Raw genomic sequence first — 16,680 nt, 5'->3', positions numbered from 1 at the left:
GCTGGCGAGGGGGTGGGGAGAATGTAGACTCTGCCTGGAGTCATCCCTGTAGTAGAACAAGCTGCTGACAGCTGAGACAAATCATAAACTAGCTCAGGCACAAAACTGATGGGACTCGGTGGCAAAATGGTTGGAAGTGCCGGGAGAGGATCCTGAGAGGACTGGAAAGGGGTACCTATGTCTCTAGTTTTGTCTGGTTATAAGTCTTCCTTAATAGAATGAGGCAAAAGTGGAGCTAAACAAAGCCAGCTAAGAGGGGTAGAGAAAATGCCTCCTGGCCCCCAGGCCTGTGAGTGCATGCTGGAGTTCTTCATGGCTCTCAAAGCCCCTCCCCTCTGTTTCCATGTCCACCACCTGCTTCTCCAGCCCACAAGCATTTATTGAGCACATCTCACATGCAAAGCAATGCCCTGGGTCTTAGCATCTAATAAAAATGTATTGAAGCAATCACAGTGTGCTATAAAGCTGGTATGGGGAAGCTCCAGGGGAGACTGGCAGGGAATTTTACTAGACAGCATCTGGAAAGGAAATATGGGTGACCCATCGCCAGAGCCAGGGTTGGTTGAAAAAAATAAAGAAAGAATTAGATGGAGAAAGCCCGCCAACTCAGAAAAACAGGCACGGAGCCTGGCCTGGAGAGCAAGGCCCTGCAGCAAGTGCTGGTCATCGCTTCCAGCATGGAGGGAAATTTTAAAGTGAGGAGTGCCGAAATGTTGTGGTATGCTGAAACTCTAAAGATCTAGATCTGTGCTTAGACTAAGAGTCTCTGGGGGCTGTCTTTTGATTTGGGGTATCTCTAGAGGTATATCGTAGAGGAAGCTTGAGATCCTCCAGCTCTAGCCCACCCCCACCACTTCTGATGTAACCCCACCCAGAGGTGCTCCAGTGTTTCCAAACAGCGCCATCCTGCCTGGACTTGGCCTGTAGACAGGCACAGCCAGTTAGAAAAGCAGAGACTTGGCCTGGGGAAATGGCTCAGTAGGTGAGGCACTTGTTACACAAGTGTGCAGACCTCAAGTTCAAATCCCCAGCACCCATATACAAAGCTGGTGTATGACTGTGTGTGTCTCTAACCTCAGTGCTGTGAGAAGAAGAGGCAGGAGGATAGCTGGGGGTTGCTGTCCACTAGCCTAGCTGGAGGCCCAGTGAGAGACTGTCAGCAAGGCACCTGATGTCCTTCTCTGGCTTCCACACACACACATACATACAGGCATGCACATACATGTACAACAACAACAACACACACACATACACACACACACACACACATACAGGCATGCACATACATGTACAACAACAGCAACAACAACACACACACACACACACACACACACACACATACAGGCATGCACATACATGTACAACAACAACAACAACAACACACACACACATACACACACACACATACAGGCATGCACATACATGTACAACAACAACAACAAAACACACACACACACACACATACAGGCATGCACATACATGTACAACAACAACAACACACATACACACACATACACACACACACACATACAGGCATGCACATACATGTACAACAATAACAACAACAACACACACACATACACACACACACACATACAGGCATGCACATACATGTACAACAACAACAACAACACACACACATACACACACATACACACATACAGGCATGCACATACATGTACTACAACAACAACAACACCACACACACACACACATACAGGCAGGCACATACATGTACAACAACAACAACAAAACACACACACACACACACACACACACACACACACACACGCACACGAAAAGAGAAACAGACTCTCAGGAACTGCACCAGCCCCGCTGAGCCAGCAGTTCCATTTAGCAATGTAGGGGTGATTTATTTGCAAGCATGTGTGAAGCTATGTGTTAGCCAAGCTGAACACAGAGCTGGACTCTGAGAGCAAAGTGACCGGTCACTCTGCACTTGTGGGCATGGGGACTCCTCCCTAGTGATAACTAGGGAGAACTCTTGTGTTAAGTATGAAGTGGAAGGCAGAGATTTGAGGTGCAGAAAAGAGAAAAGAGAAACTGTCTCCCTGATTATTGCCGATGCCATACTTCTGTACCCTTGTCCTATTGTTCAATTCTCTGGAACATTCCTTACCCTCTTACTTGCTAACTCCTTTCAGCCTCAGTCCTGGGGTCAACTCCTAAGAGCCCACCTGTCATTCAGACAAGATTAAGTGTCTTCCCTGTGTTCCTTACTCCTGCACACCAGCAAGCCAGAAACACACAAATATGTTCCTACCCTAACTAAACTGTAGTGTCAAGAGCAGGAGCCAGATCTCACTTTCTATATACCCCAGGATCAACTCAATGGCTGGCCCATGACAGATACTGTCCTAGTGAGGGTTACTGGTTTTGGGGTTTTTTTTTTATTAAGAAAATTTTTTCATTCATTTTGTACACCAATCAAAGACCCCCCCTCTTCCCTCCTTCCGCCTCCCAGCCTCACCCCCAACCCACCTCCCATTCCCACCCACAAGAAGGCAAGGCCTCCCATGGGGAGGCACATCCAGTAGAGGCAAGTCCAAGCCCTTCCCCCTGCCTCAAGGCTGCTCCAAGTGTCCCATCATAGGTAGTGGGCTCCAAAATGCCTGCTCATGCACCAGGGATAGATTCTGATCCTACCGCCAGCCCTCCCCTCCACCCCAAGCAGATCAAGCTACACAACTGTCTTGCCATGCAGAGGGCCTAGTCCAGTCCCATGCAGGCTCCACAGCCATTGATCCAACTTTCATGAGTTCCCACTAGTTTGGTTTGGTCATCTCTGCAGGTTTCCCTATCATGATCCTGATGCACTTGCTCATAGAATTGTGAGAGTTACTGTCGCTGTGATGAAACACCATGACCAAAAAGCAAGTTAGGGAGGTTTGTTTGGCTTACACTTCCACATCACTCACTGTTCATCATTGAAGGAAGACAGGATGGGAACTCAAACAGGGCAGGAACCCGGAGTCAGGAGCTCATGTACAGGCTGTGGAATGCTGCTTACTGGCTTGCTCACCATGGTTTGCTCAGCTTGCTTTCTTATATCACCCAGGGCCAACAGCTCAGAGATGGCACCACCCACAATGGGCTGGGCCCTCCCACATCAATCACCAGTTAAGAAAATGACCTACAACCAGATCTTATGGAAGTATTTTCTCAATTGAGGTTCCCCTTCCGATGACTCTACCCTGCGTCAAGTTGATATAAAACTAGCCAGCACAGGTTCCCAGGACAGACTTATTAAATAGATGAATATTGGTCAAACATAAATAAGTCAATCTCCAGGGGATATAGCAGATGTTAACGAGCTACTTATTATTATGTGTTGCTCACTAATAGCATGGCACTGAGGACAAGTGTCTTTTGCTGCATGTAAGGACTTAATAGATGTCCTAGCCGGGTGTTGGTGGTGCATGCCTTTAATCCCAGCACTTGAGAGGCAGAGGCAAGCAGATCTCTGTGAGTTTAAGGGTAGCCTGGTCTACAAAGAGAGTTCCAGGACAGCCAGGGCTGTTACAGAGAGAAACTTTGTCTCTGGGGGTGGGGGGGAAGAACCACAGATGTCCTTCAGTTTCAACAAATAAGCGCAGATGTGAGAAGAGGCTCACACAGCACTTAAGCGTGCTAGATCTAATGCTGCTGAGACTAACATCCTGGCTCTGTTATTTGCTGTGCAGTTCAGGCCACTTACATAACCTCTCTGATGCCTCAGTTTATTTTTCTGTAAAATTGTGATTATAGGGCTTGGGGTATAGTTCAGTGGTGGAGCACATGTTTAGCATTCCTAAGACTCTGGGTTCAATTTCCAGAACCATCACCATGTGATAGTAATAAAATCTATAAGGATTACCTGTGCTTGAGCACATTAAAGTATGTTCAAAGCGCCTAAGAAAGCATTGCTATGGATGTTTGAAAGAAAACAGCTGGGTAGAAAAGGTGCTGAGTCCACAGAAATGGAGTTAGCTGGGACCTTGAAAGGCTGGGCAATGAGCAAGGCAGGGACTCACTGCGGGTACAGGATCCAGACATGAACTTAGGTCCCAGTTCCTGGTTCTCAAGCCCAGGAGGGCACACCCCGCCCCACCAAGCACCTGTGCGTCACACTCACGTGCCTTCTCTTCTTTTCTAAAGGAAAATGTCTCTCTGATCAAGGAGATTAATGAGCTCCGCAGAGAGCTGAAGTTAACCCCGCTCCCAAATCTATGACCTTGAATCAGCCCTGAAACTGTCCAAGAAAGCACGACCGCAAGAAGTCCCAGAAACAGGTAATGCCACTGGGATTTGGGCGCTGAGACGAAGGCCCACTGGTGGCCATGAGCAGATGTCCCTTTGACTTCTTTCAATATCAGGTCACATCCACCCGTGGCTTTTCGGAGCCTCTCCATGGCACACACCACCTCTCTAGAGGATCTGTGCTCTCACTCATAGGGCCACAGGCTCCTGTCCTCAAATCCTCAGGGTTAGCTATAATTCAGAACTCAGAATCTTGCAGAGTTTAGAAAATGCTGTATATTATGTAACATCCCCACGGGGTCTGGGGCAGTGCCCTGAACTCAAACACATTAGTATTCTGCAGTGACATGTGAATGTTCAAACCGAGCTTCAGGAATTTAAAACAGTGTTCCATTTTTAAATCTTTTTTTTTCCCCCTACATTTTAGAATTGTGGGTAAGGGACCTGTACAATTAAAATGAAGACAAAAAGATGAGGAACTATTTAAAGAGAGAGGGAAATTACATAAGAATGTTCGATAAGTTGTGACCGCAATGACATGTTAACTGGCCTCTGACCATCTGGTAGCCAAGGCAAAAAGGGAGGTAGTATGACAGTGAATCCCCACACTTCGGAGACTGAGACAGGAGCATTGCCATGAGCTCAAGGTCAGCCTGGGCTACAGTGCCAGACGCTGTCTCAAAACAAAAGGGAGTGTAGTTTACATAATTCTCTCACTGTATGGCAGAAAGGAGGAGGTTGGCTGGTTTGCTTTTTTCCTGGGGAAACAACTTTTTCCTGGCACTAGACTCCATGAGAAAGGTATCCCACGGCTCTCTAAAAAGGAAGGTTGACAAAAAGTCTCCAGTCTCCACAGGCTTTCAGACAGTAAAGATATATTCCCGAAGTCATCTTCGTACCTGATCATCAGGACAAACCAGGAATGGAAGGCATCTCTGTGAAGAGTAACCCAGTGAAGCGGACATGCCTCATGTTCTGGTGGTTGCTAGTCAGGGATAAAGACCCGACGAGTTGAAGCATCCCGGAGCAAATGCCTTCCGATTGCGGATGCCCCAGGAACTCTGCACTGCTTTTGCAATCTGTATAATAGCCCTGTGCTATGCGACTACATGAGGTCTGTGATGAACTACACAGATGGTTGTGGTGCCTTGTCCCCATGGCCATCTTAGTGTAAGGGTACTGTCCAACGTTCTCACAAAGTTGAGATCGCCTAGTGACTCTCAGTTCCTGGACCACGTGTATCCTTGTCGTTAATCATCATGTATATATGTATGTATACAATTGTATTGTATTGTGGTCCCTTTAAGTTAGTATAACAGTTGGAACCAGAGTAAGTCCTCTGAGTGGTACCCAAAGTCGCCCTCTTCAGTCCTCAACACGGACATGAGAACACAGTATACTCCCTAAAGCGTGAGCTACCAATTTCTGAAAGCCGAGGCTACCTTCTTTTGGGGGCATAAAGCTCAGATATGCCTGTGAACAACTGTAAAACTTCTCTTTAAAATGTCGCAAACTTGGCTTGGTGCGGTGGTGACACACACCTTTAATTCCAGCACTCGGGAGGCAGAGGCAGGCAGATCTCTGTGAGTTCGAGGCCAGCCTGGTCTACAGAGGGAGTTCCAGGACAGCAAGGGCTACACAGAGATACCCTGTCTCAAAAAAAAAAAAAAGAAAAGAAAAAGAAAGGAAGGAAGGAAGGAAAGAAGGAAGGAAGGAAGGAGGGAAGGAAAGAAGGAAGGAAGGAAAAAGAAAACCACGAACACCACAAATGCCACAAACGTCGCTGTGCCTAAGGGCACACACCTGTAATCCCAGCACTTGAAGGAGCAGAAGCAGAAGGGTTAACTCCAGTGAGAGGTGAGCACAGACAGGAAGACAAGAAGATCCCTGGGGATTGCTGGCTACCAGCCTAGCTAAAGAACAACCATCTCCAGGTTCAGCAAGAGCTTTCTCAAGGGACTAGGTGGAAACCCATTAAAGGAAGACACCGAGTGTCCTTCCTGTGGCCTCTACATGTGCACACCCATGCAAACACCACAGAAAGAAAGGTGTGTGGGGTGGGGCGGCAGGAGAAAGGATTAAAGAGAAGAGCGGGGAGGGAAGTGGGGAGAAAATACTACAGATTCGCCAAAGCATCCTGAAAACTCTTTAGTTGGGACACCCCCCCACCCCCCACCCCCACCCTCCCATCCCCACAGGCAGCTCTTTATATCGTTAATATGGAGATTTCCAGACATACAAAAGGTTGAGAGCAAAATCTGGTGAATTTGCAGGAATCCATTTCCCAACTCCAGGAATCGTCAATTCCTGCTGCTCTTGTATCTTCAGTATCTGGCCCCTGCACACCCCAACCCAACACTCACACCATGAACTGTCGGAAAGCACACCAATCATATCCTTCATCCGCTACAGCTTTATTAAGGAACATTCACTTGTGACAGCTGGTGACAAGTAACACCAGTTGTTGACCTCGATTGTGCAAAACCTAAGTCTGACCTTGGATTTTGAAATGTGTGCCCTCCCCCTTCCCAAGACAAGTCAAAGCAAAATACACATTCTTCCAGTTGCTTAGGGCGTCAGCCGGTTTTGGCTGGTGTTTTAAATCCTTGGAACAAGAGAGCTTGTTCTTACCTAACCACTACCTTAGTTTTAACAACATTTATATTGTTTTCAAATTTGCAAGACAATTAGCAAACAGATCGAGCAGATAGGCCTGCTCCTTTGTTTGTCGATTGCTAAACCCGCATCACTAAACTTACAACTACAGGTAGCTATTAAAAAACAGGTAAAAATGACATAAATGGGCTGTGAACGGAGAGGGCACGAAAGGAAGTAAGGGACAATTGGAAAGCTGGGATGAGTGTCCCTGACTTCATAGGCCCGGGAAACTAAACCCTAAACTGAAAATGAAGACCACAGGAAAAAAAAAAAAAAAAAAAAAAAAAAAAGCCAACATATGCTGAACTATCCAAACAGCAGACTATAGGATAAAACCTATATGAAAAGTCAGACTATTAAAATGGACCCACAAGATGGTCAAAGGACTGACCTGAGCTGGATCTTCAGGACCCAAATGATGGAAGGAAAGAACTGACCTCTGACCTCTATTGTGTGTGGTGGCATGCATGGAAACACACACACACACACACACACACACACACACACACACACACACACACGGAATGGAGGAAGCCCTGAGTAAGTCAAGTCCTGAATGAATATGTGCGGTGGATATGGACATGGACATGTCATAGACCATGTCAAGGGCTGTGTCCATATGGACAGAACCCCAAAGCCTCAGCCCCATGGGAAATGGCAAAACCTTCCCTCCTGGTGCAAGTGCAAGTGTTAACAGTGTGTGCAAAGAAGGAGTGTCCTCCGTAGTTTTCTTCTCCCCATCCCCACCCGGATATTCACGGCCCGGAGACTGCTCCTTGCTGAGCTGTAGCTAATAATTCAGCCTCTCTGTTCAACTGCAGAGTAAACACACCGAGCTTCTGGGGTGGCTGTGGCTTGCTTCTTTGGCAGAGAGCCCAGTCCCCACCCCATCCTGGCTTTTCTTTGTCTGTCTGTCCTTTCTTCAGTCCTTGCCACCCCAACCAGACCAAGTCACTGACACTGTGCAAGGACTCAACATGCACACACATGTGCACACACATGAAGAAATAGATGAGCAAAATATAACAAAAAGATTTAATGCCTTATGTTTAAGGAAATAGAGGAATTATTATTATTATTATTATTGTTGTTGTTGTTATTTTTATTATTATCATTATTGTTGAGTTTTTTGAGACAGGGTTTCTCTGGGTAACCCTGGCTGTCCTGGCACTCGCTTTATGGACCAAGCTGACCTCAAATTCAGAGATCCGTCTGCCTCTGCCTCCCGGGTGCTGGGTTAAAGGCGTGCGCCGCCGCCGCTGCCGCCACCACCACCCAGCGATTTTTTTTTTTTAATAAGCGAGAGTCTTCTGAAATTTTACAGACAAATTATATTTAAAAACCACAAATAACTAGTAGAACTGAGAACTATAATTATTATAATTCGAAACTCAATGAATAAATGGAGCCATATGGTAGACACACCCATCTGAAGAGAGAATCTAAGAAAGAAGACGGTGGCCGGGTTTCAGCCAGAGGGACGGATGAGAAGTACAGAGAGCCAGGGATGGAAGGGAGTAAGTCGGCACTGTCTAAGTGGAGTCTCTAGAAGATGGGTGTTACCACAAGGAGCAACAGAGTGTTCCAGAATCAATGAAAGATGGCGACCATCCGCTCCAGGAATCCTAATGGTTCCCGAAAGGATAATTAACAGCAAACCTACGTCAAAACCACAAAACACCAAAGACAAGGGGTTAATGCAGTCAGGGAGAAGAACAAGGGCTGAGACACAGAAGTAACAGTGCCAGGTAACATGTGACTTCTCAATGGCAACAGTGAGAGCCAGGAATGGTGACACAGTCCTTTCAGAGTGCTGAAGCTTGGTGGCTATCCCCCAGATATATATCACCAGGGAAACAAAGGCAAAATGTAGACTCTGAGCCCCCAGTAATGACGTAACACAGGGAACATGGTAGATAGCTGAATCGTGGATCCAAAGAGCAGGTCAGAAGAGCTGAAGTACTGGGCAGAAGCATCAAAGCCAGAGGGTCTGGAGCCAACCATCCTATGTCTCTGGTGGTTTCACAATAGGAGAACCATTTTGTGTGTCTGTGACTTCAGGTGAACATGCACCACAGAGTACGTGTAGACGTCAGGGTGAGAGGACAACTCAATTCACACTTCTCCCCTTCTTTGTGTGAGACAGGGAGACTTGCTCCCCCACCTCCCCACCCACCCCCACCCCCGACACTGTGTGTGCCAGGCTAGCTCTCAGGGACTCTCCTGTCTCTAGTCCCATCTCCCTGTAGTTCTGAGATCACACACACACACACACACACACACACACACACACACACACACACACACTCTACCATATCGTGCTTCATGTGGGTTCTGGCGATTCTAACTCAGCCATCCTGGCTTTGCATCCTTTATGTTATATAAGCTCATTAAACTTTTTAGAAACTAGAGGGGTGATAGAAAGGAGGGCTGAGGAGAAAGAAAGAGAAAACCTTCCAAACCAATAAAGGGAAAATAGACCAAATTTGAAAAAAAAAAAAATGAAAGAAAAGAAACATGAAACCGAGTCTAGAAAGGAGGTGGGAGGAAGTCCCGCTGTATCCCTGACCACTTTCTTAATTTCCATCCTTTCAAGTCAGATTTGGGATGAGAATGTAGCTCAGTGGTGAATCTCTACCGTATGTGTGTGGCTCCTGGGTTCAGTCTGTGACACTGAAGATAACAATGGCAGCGACAATAATAAGTTAATTATTTAAATAAATTTATCTGTCTATGGAAAGAAGCCTCTGAGCCGCAGAAAGGGACACTGACCAGGTCTGGAAGGCGACAGGTTCTGAGACTGGGGATGTGAGAAGAGGGACAAGGGTAGATGGAGCCTCATGGCCAGAGCTGACTTCTCTGTAGCTGTGGGAGAGGCAGGGGTTTATATCTCAAAGAAGGGGGCCCCTGTAGGATTGAACCACAATATGGCAAACAGGCAATTTGCTGTCAGAGGGAATGGAAAGAGACCCAGTGGGGATGCGGGAAGAAACAGGAAAAGCACAAACCAGGCCCTAGAGATACTCACAAGCCAGAGTGGGAGTCAGAGCAGGAGACGTAACAGAAGGCCCACATGGTGTCCACTGGGCCGTCTTCCACATGGTGCACACCTAGAAACATTCATGGGACAATATGACCCAAGGTAGGCACGTTTCAGAAGGTGACTACTCTGGGTCAGCCTCCAACTGTGGGCCTGGTGACCCTTCCTTGCCTCTGTGAAGAGCCTGCCACTGCCCGCCTCTGAGGTCCAGTGACCTCATTCAGTGATTAAACATCCTGGAGGGCCTTCAAGTTACAGTTTGGAGCAAGATTCTTAGAACACATAGAGGGCATTGCGCAAAGGATGTGCTTATGTGGCGGCCAGTCCTCTGGTGGCCAGAAGAGAATCTCAGTGCTGGATCTCTCAAGCAGACACCAAGAGCCTCCAGGACTGTGGCTTCACAGGTACCTCCATCCCCCCGGAAGCCAGATGGTGACTGGTTATGTAGCTGTACGTGAAGGCTACTGGGAGGAACCTGGAGACAGGAGCTGATATAGAGGTCATGCCTCTGAGGGCAGTAGTTACCAGAAACAACCAGTATCAGGAAGACCAAGGGTTGATACCTAGGGAGAAAAAACACTAAGAGATGAGGACCCTTGAGACCGCAGAAAAGGAAGTCTAGACATAAAGGCAGAAGGAGACGGGACCAGACCTAGGAAGGGCAAGATCAACCAATTGCTCTTTAAATGCGGACCCCATCACACCAATCAGAGGCCAAGATGAGGCTGGCCACTGGCTACCGCTGACTGGTTCCTTGAGGAAACTGTCTCTCCTTTAGTCTCCAACATCTGTTCTGTTCTAGTCTTTCCCTCAGAGCTACAAGAAAGGGCTGGCAGCAGGAAGGGGGACGGGCAGTACCATTTGTTAAGACTGATGGAGAGGGGGTGGAGGTCAGAGTTCAGATGTGCTGCTGTGGGGGATGGAAAGTTTGCAGGCTATAAACAATCAGCTGGAGCCGAAGTGTTGAGCCTTCCGTGATACTTTTCTCAGTAGCACACAGCAGGCCAGACATAGATGGGGAGACCCTGAAGGGTTGGGCTATCTCAGGTGTGGGCTGGGCCCAATAGATGAAATGGAAGAACAAACCAATTAGAAGGCTGGGGTTGGGGGTGTCAAGAAAATGGAGGGGAAAAACTCACGGTGCTCTAAGTGGCCAGAGAAGAATGTGAGTTTAGGAGCCCATCTCGTGGATAGAAAGGAATTACAAAAAGACAGTCTCCGCTTGGATGGAAATACTGTACGAATAATGAGTCTGTGGTCAGAGACTGGTACACTGGCATGGGAGATGGACAGCAGAGAGGACCCTGGGTAGTGAAGAAAGGGCAAGGTGACATGGTGTGGAGGCCCAGATTATTGCTGGGAGTCCCGCCCTTTGAGACCCAGGCCTGAGATAAGCCATAGTCTCTGTAGATGCCCAGGATGGTGGCAAACCCAGAAGAGGGAATATGGCAAGATCCAAGGTACAGGAAGCATTAGCAGGTGGCCATACAAAGGGAGGAGAGGAATCTGTATCCAGAAGCACCATCTTTACCAGAGAACTGGTGGCTTGGATTCCAGCATCGTCCCCAGGGGAACTGCACTTGGCCTCGGTGAGGCCATGGGCATGGGCAGGTCAGACTTACCACGTGGATGCAGTCTGTTTATTTCTCCCGTTGTGGATGCTCCGTGGGTGTTTGGAGGCCACAGTGATCCTGCTTTGTCCCTTACAGCTGTCAGCAAGGACACAGCCGTCGTCGTCACTCCGACTATGAGACTGAATGAACAGGAGGAAACCGGGAGAATCATTGAAATGCAGCGCCTGGAAATCCGCCGCCTCCGAGACCAGATCCAAGAGCAGGAGCAGGTCCCCGGCTTCCACACCATAGCTGGAGTTCGGCTCCCTTCCCTTATCGACTCAGATGTAGATTTTGAAATGCACACCAAGTGACCTCTGGTGAGCTATTTCCAGCCACAGCCTGAAGCACCATGTGTCTGTCACCACGCCAGACTTCTACCTGAGTCCCATCAACCTCTTTCAACCTGGAGAGTTGGGGGCAGGGTCAGAATAAAGGTGTCTGCTCATGACCCCGTCCAACTTCTCCTTCGGGTGGGAGCACACGGGAAGGGGAGAGAGGAGCCTGAGGACTGGGGACTGTTGTTTGCTCCTGTGTGGGATCTGGGCAGCCTGCACTTCAGAGATGGGCGAGACCTGGGGCCAGCTTCTCGCCACGGGCCTGAGCTGAGACAGGGCCACCTGCTCACATCTCAAGTAGCTCACCTGTTGCCTTCATCTCTCCCAGCCAGGTCAGGACCAAATAGGGTCTCCTCCGGTTTTTTCTTCCTTTTGAAATGCAACGAGGGGCGTCCTGCCCTTCTTTCTCTTGCCTTCACATCCGTGTTCGGTGTGACCTTAACTGGTTCCTCCATTTCTGGGGACACTTCACACTTTTTTCTCTACTAATGCCTCCAGATCCCATCCAGGAGCCTAGCCACATGTAGGTACCAGGAAAGAGACTCCTTTTATGCAATAATGAGTGAAGGCATGTGACTCAAATGTCCCCGGCTTCTGCTTGCAGAGAACAGTTATCTATATAGGTATTTAAGCCCACAGTCACTCCTAGCCTCTAGTGGGCCCCTCCGGCTGCATGAAGCCTGCCTTCTCCCAGGCTCCTCAGTTTCCCCAGGCTGCTTTGCCAACACTGTAGACACTGTTCCTGGTTGTTTTCAGAGCCAGACCAGAAACGCTGCTGTCCTCGTTCCCAGCTGGAAGGAACACAGCCAAGCCTGTAAAGGACTCCAGGGCATGCTCTGGGGGGCTCTGTCTCTACTGGTCACTTTCCCACCAGCCAGTTCCTCCATACCAGTGTGGCAGCCATCCTGTCCCTTGCCCACTGGAATCCTCTGCAAATCAAGCTTGTCTGACCCAGACTAACGCCTTGTCCTCACCTTTGCAGGACAGAGTGGTTTGATGTGACACAGGGATAGAGCAGGGACAGGGGTCAGCAGGGCCAGATCCTGCCTGACCTTGAAGACACATGAAGGAGGGTGACCAGAGTCCAGAAGTCAATGCCAGGTGCCTGGAGTCACTGCCCTCGGCTTCCCAGGCCCATTCCATGCTGCTCTATTTCCAGTTTCCCTAACAGGCCAGTCTTCCTGGATCTCCATTTTTCTGCACTCAACTTCCTCTGCCTGAAATGCTGTTGTCCCCATGACAGTTTCAAATCTGAGCTTCAATGTCACTTCCTCAGAAAGTCAGCCCTTGCCCTCTCCTGCCATCTAAGTCACACCTGCCATACTGTTTTCTTTCATAACCCTCCCTAGGCCTCAGATGTCTAGTTGTCATGTCCGCCTCTCCTGCTGAGTGAATTCCATGAGAGCTGCTATCCCTGGATCTAAAGCTCGCTTGGGTGTGATGTGTGGCATCCACGGAGAGGATCCAATAGTAGAAGCAGGTGGCCTGGTTAGGGAGAAGTTGTAGGTGTACGAGTGTGAGAGTCTGGTCGCTTGGCCCAGGAAGATGGCTGAGGGAAGGGAAAGGAACTAACTCTTCGGACTTCAGGACTGGCGGGAGTTGGCCAAGGGAGAGGAAGCATGGCCTGGACAGGAGGAAGATACAGAGGAAAGTGGCACTCTGGCAACCAGAAGCACATTCACTGAGGCTGGTATTCCAATGACAAGCACATCACCAGGAAATGTCCTAAATAAGACATCACCTTTCCTCCGACAAGACAGTTTGAGAGTGGCTGGCACAGCGTCACACAGCTGGGACCATGATTGGGACCTGCCGCCCAGGGGCCTCCAAAGCCTACGTGTTCATATATTGTGCCTGTAAAAACCCACAGGCCAGGTGGTTGGGGGGTATTGGAGTGTGACTCCCAGAGAATCTTAACAAGAAGGAAAGGGGCGGGAAATGCCCCAGAGGAGCTAACGTATGCAGAAGCTGTATGTGGCTGCTGCCCAGAGGACGAAGAGAAGGAAGACAAGAGAAGCAGCTGAGGCTGAGGAAGACCCCCAGCTAGTGCCTGAGCCAGTGCCTTGTTTTCTCAGCTGCAGGAGGGTGAACATAGCGTCAGAGTCTGAGGCTAGAGGCTCATTCTTCTTAGCCCTCTACCTCCTGCCTTCCATGCTCCTATACCTACTTGCTGGGTGGCCCTGGTCCTCTGGCTGCTACATCTCAGACCTCCCTCCACTTTGCCTGTCTTGACTTCACGGGGAGGCGAAGGTCCTCCTTCATGCCGATCACCCTCCCCTCGAGGTCTCTTCTACTGGCTGACCCCTCCCTGGAGACTGAACCTTGCAGGCACCCCCATCCCCCACAGCAGCTGGAGAAGCCGAGCCAGTCACCCACTGGCACATGAACTCAGCTCTTGCTCTTCTGATTGCAGTTCCATCACTGAGCTCTGGGGACTTATTCAGCGAGTATGACAGCCAGTGCCTTGGGGAGAAGCGTGTCATCCGATGTAAGAGACCAGAATTATTCCTTTGCTCTATGCCTTGGGTAGCCGGTGTGCACCCCCAGCCCCCAACCCTTCTAGAATCTCAGCATCAGTTATAGCCAGTGTAAACTGCTCAGACGTGCCTTCTCTGCCACCCTGCCCCTCTTAACACAAAAGACACCACTGGCGTCAGTGCCCACCTTTCTCCACGGCTTCTGCAAAGCGTGGCCAACCATTGTGCATCAGCCATTACTCAGCAGCTCTTGCCAAGAGGTACCGAGGGGCACAGGCAGGCGCGGGAATAGCTGTATGACCAGGTAGCAGCTCGGTACAATTATTGCTCTGGTTTCAGAAAGGAAAGACAACTGACATCTCGGGATCGGGAGTGGGGGCTCATCCTCCCTGAGCTCCCCAAGACCATCAAAGACTCAAGAGAGTGGTTATGCCTTATGTCTGAAAGGCAGCCATGAGTGGATCCCCACTGGGAGGCGTATGTATAAGGACATAACCTTGTCGCATACCAGGCAGCAGGAGGGGCCAGCATTACTGATTATCTGCTGTGGCTGGCGGCTTTACGAGAACTGGTATTTATTGCTCACCTATTAAGTGTCACATGGTGGAACAGGGAGGGGCATCAAGAGTGAACAAGAATGTGCTAGGCAGAGGCCGGGCGGTGGTGGCGCACACCTTTAATCCCATCACTCGGGAGGCAGAGGCAGGCGGATCTCTGTGAGTTTGAGGCCCGCCTGGTCTACCAAAATGAGTTCCAGGACAGGCTCCAAAACTACACAGAGAAACCCTGTCTCGAAAACAAACAAACAAATGTCCTAGGGACATACTGAGTGTATTAATGTAGTAGTGTTATAAAATTGGGTCTATGAGTTCTAGCAGAAGGCTACAGGTGAACTTCTTTGGCTACAACTCCAGACAGCTTAAGCAAAGAGAGGGGGAGTTTGTTTTCTGGCTCTGCCAGGGTCTCACAGGTTTACTTTTGGCAGAGAAGCACCCAAGCCTCAAGAAGGACCTGAGCCAGGGCCCGGGACACAGCTGTTGCCTATCTCCCCATCTCATCCAGGACCCTCTGTGCAAACAGGAATCCCGACACAACCTCAGCTGGCAGAGAGGCTTTTAAACTGCTCCTCAGAGGCCCCAAGCAGAAATGAAATCTCCAGTCCATTTTTTAAAGGTTTATCAGCTGTGTGCGTGTGTGCGCGTGTGTAAGTGTAGGTGCCCCTGGAGTCCAGAAGACCACATCAGATCCTCTGAAGTGGAGTTGCAGGCGTTTGTGAGCCTTTTGTCCAGGAAAATCCTCTGAGACAAACTATGACCATCTTCATGAGTTCAGCTGTGCCCACTTGCTCGGCCAACAGCTGGGTTCCTTGACTGTTGGCCTTCCCTGTGGTGCCAGAGGGTCATAGGACCCTCACTGAGGATCCAGCTGCGCCTCCCAACAAGGTATATACCATTTAGGCCTAATAAGATGGACTCGGGGGTGGGTGGGTTACTGTATATGGGTGGAAGGACTAGGGAGAACAGTTTCATCTGTGCATCCATGGGGGGCGGGGTTATCATCGTTCTGGCTGCAGACTTTCCAGTGTGGCTGCTTTAGGGCCACCCCCGCCCCAACCCGGGACCTCCAGTGCTCCATAAGGAAGCCTAATAAACCCAGAGTGAACTTTGATGGAATTGTACCTCAGCTTGTCATGGAGACCTTCAGAGAGAGGTAGACATTGTTTACTTCTCCCTCAGGGAAGGAATTTTAGCAGTCGAGCTGCTTGACATGTGTCCTGGGAACCGAACACAGGTCCTCTGCAAGAATAGTGTGTGCTTTTGACCACCGAGCCATCCCTCAGCTCCTCCAGCTCAATCTTAAATTGCTCAAAGGGAGACTTTGGGGCCTAGCCTGAGTCTAGGACTTACCTCTATTCAATCAACTGTAAGCACAGGGGTAAATCATGAGAGATAATCCTAGTTCCTAGCTCTTACCTGGAGAGAGGATAAGCATCATAAAGTGGGACCTGTGCCCCCAAAATATGTCTGCCTAGAGGAATGGTCAGTCACCACGCAGAGGTATGGGTCCACTGATGCCCTATAGCTACCCTGTGCTGTGTGTCCTTTTTTCTCCTAGCCTTTCCTCCCAGATGACAGGAACATTAGCTCCCTGCACAATACCTGGTTCACAGAAGGGGTACAATCATTTTCTGCTGAATGAGTGGATCCTATCATTTAATTTTCCCTCATAACTATTCACTAAGCCTTGTTATTTTACAAAGGAAAAGACACAGACCCATCAAGCATGTTCTGGTT

The 16,680-nt window shown here is 49.1% G+C and overlaps 1 protein-coding gene across 1 annotated transcript in view; it reads left to right on the top strand.

Moving 5' to 3' along the window:
* The window catches only part of Cfap57 (cilia and flagella associated protein 57), a 73,346-nt gene extending 61,324 nt beyond the window's left edge, over positions 1–12,022 (top strand). The window contains 3 exon segments of the mRNA XM_059254856.1: positions 4,159–4,215; positions 4,217–4,292; positions 11,668–12,022. Coding sequence (XP_059110839.1) covers positions 4,159–4,215; positions 4,217–4,292; positions 11,668–11,885 — 351 coding nt within the window. The 3' untranslated portion in view covers positions 11,886–12,022.
* Positions 12,023–16,680: the final 4,658 nt, after the last annotated feature.

This window comes from Peromyscus eremicus, chromosome 2, assembly GCF_949786415.1.
Source record: "Peromyscus eremicus chromosome 2, PerEre_H2_v1, whole genome shotgun sequence".
NCBI lineage: Eukaryota > Metazoa > Chordata > Mammalia > Rodentia > Cricetidae > Peromyscus > Peromyscus eremicus.
Note: the sequence above shows the minus strand (reverse complement) of the source record. Positions and strands in the feature narration are given on the sequence as shown.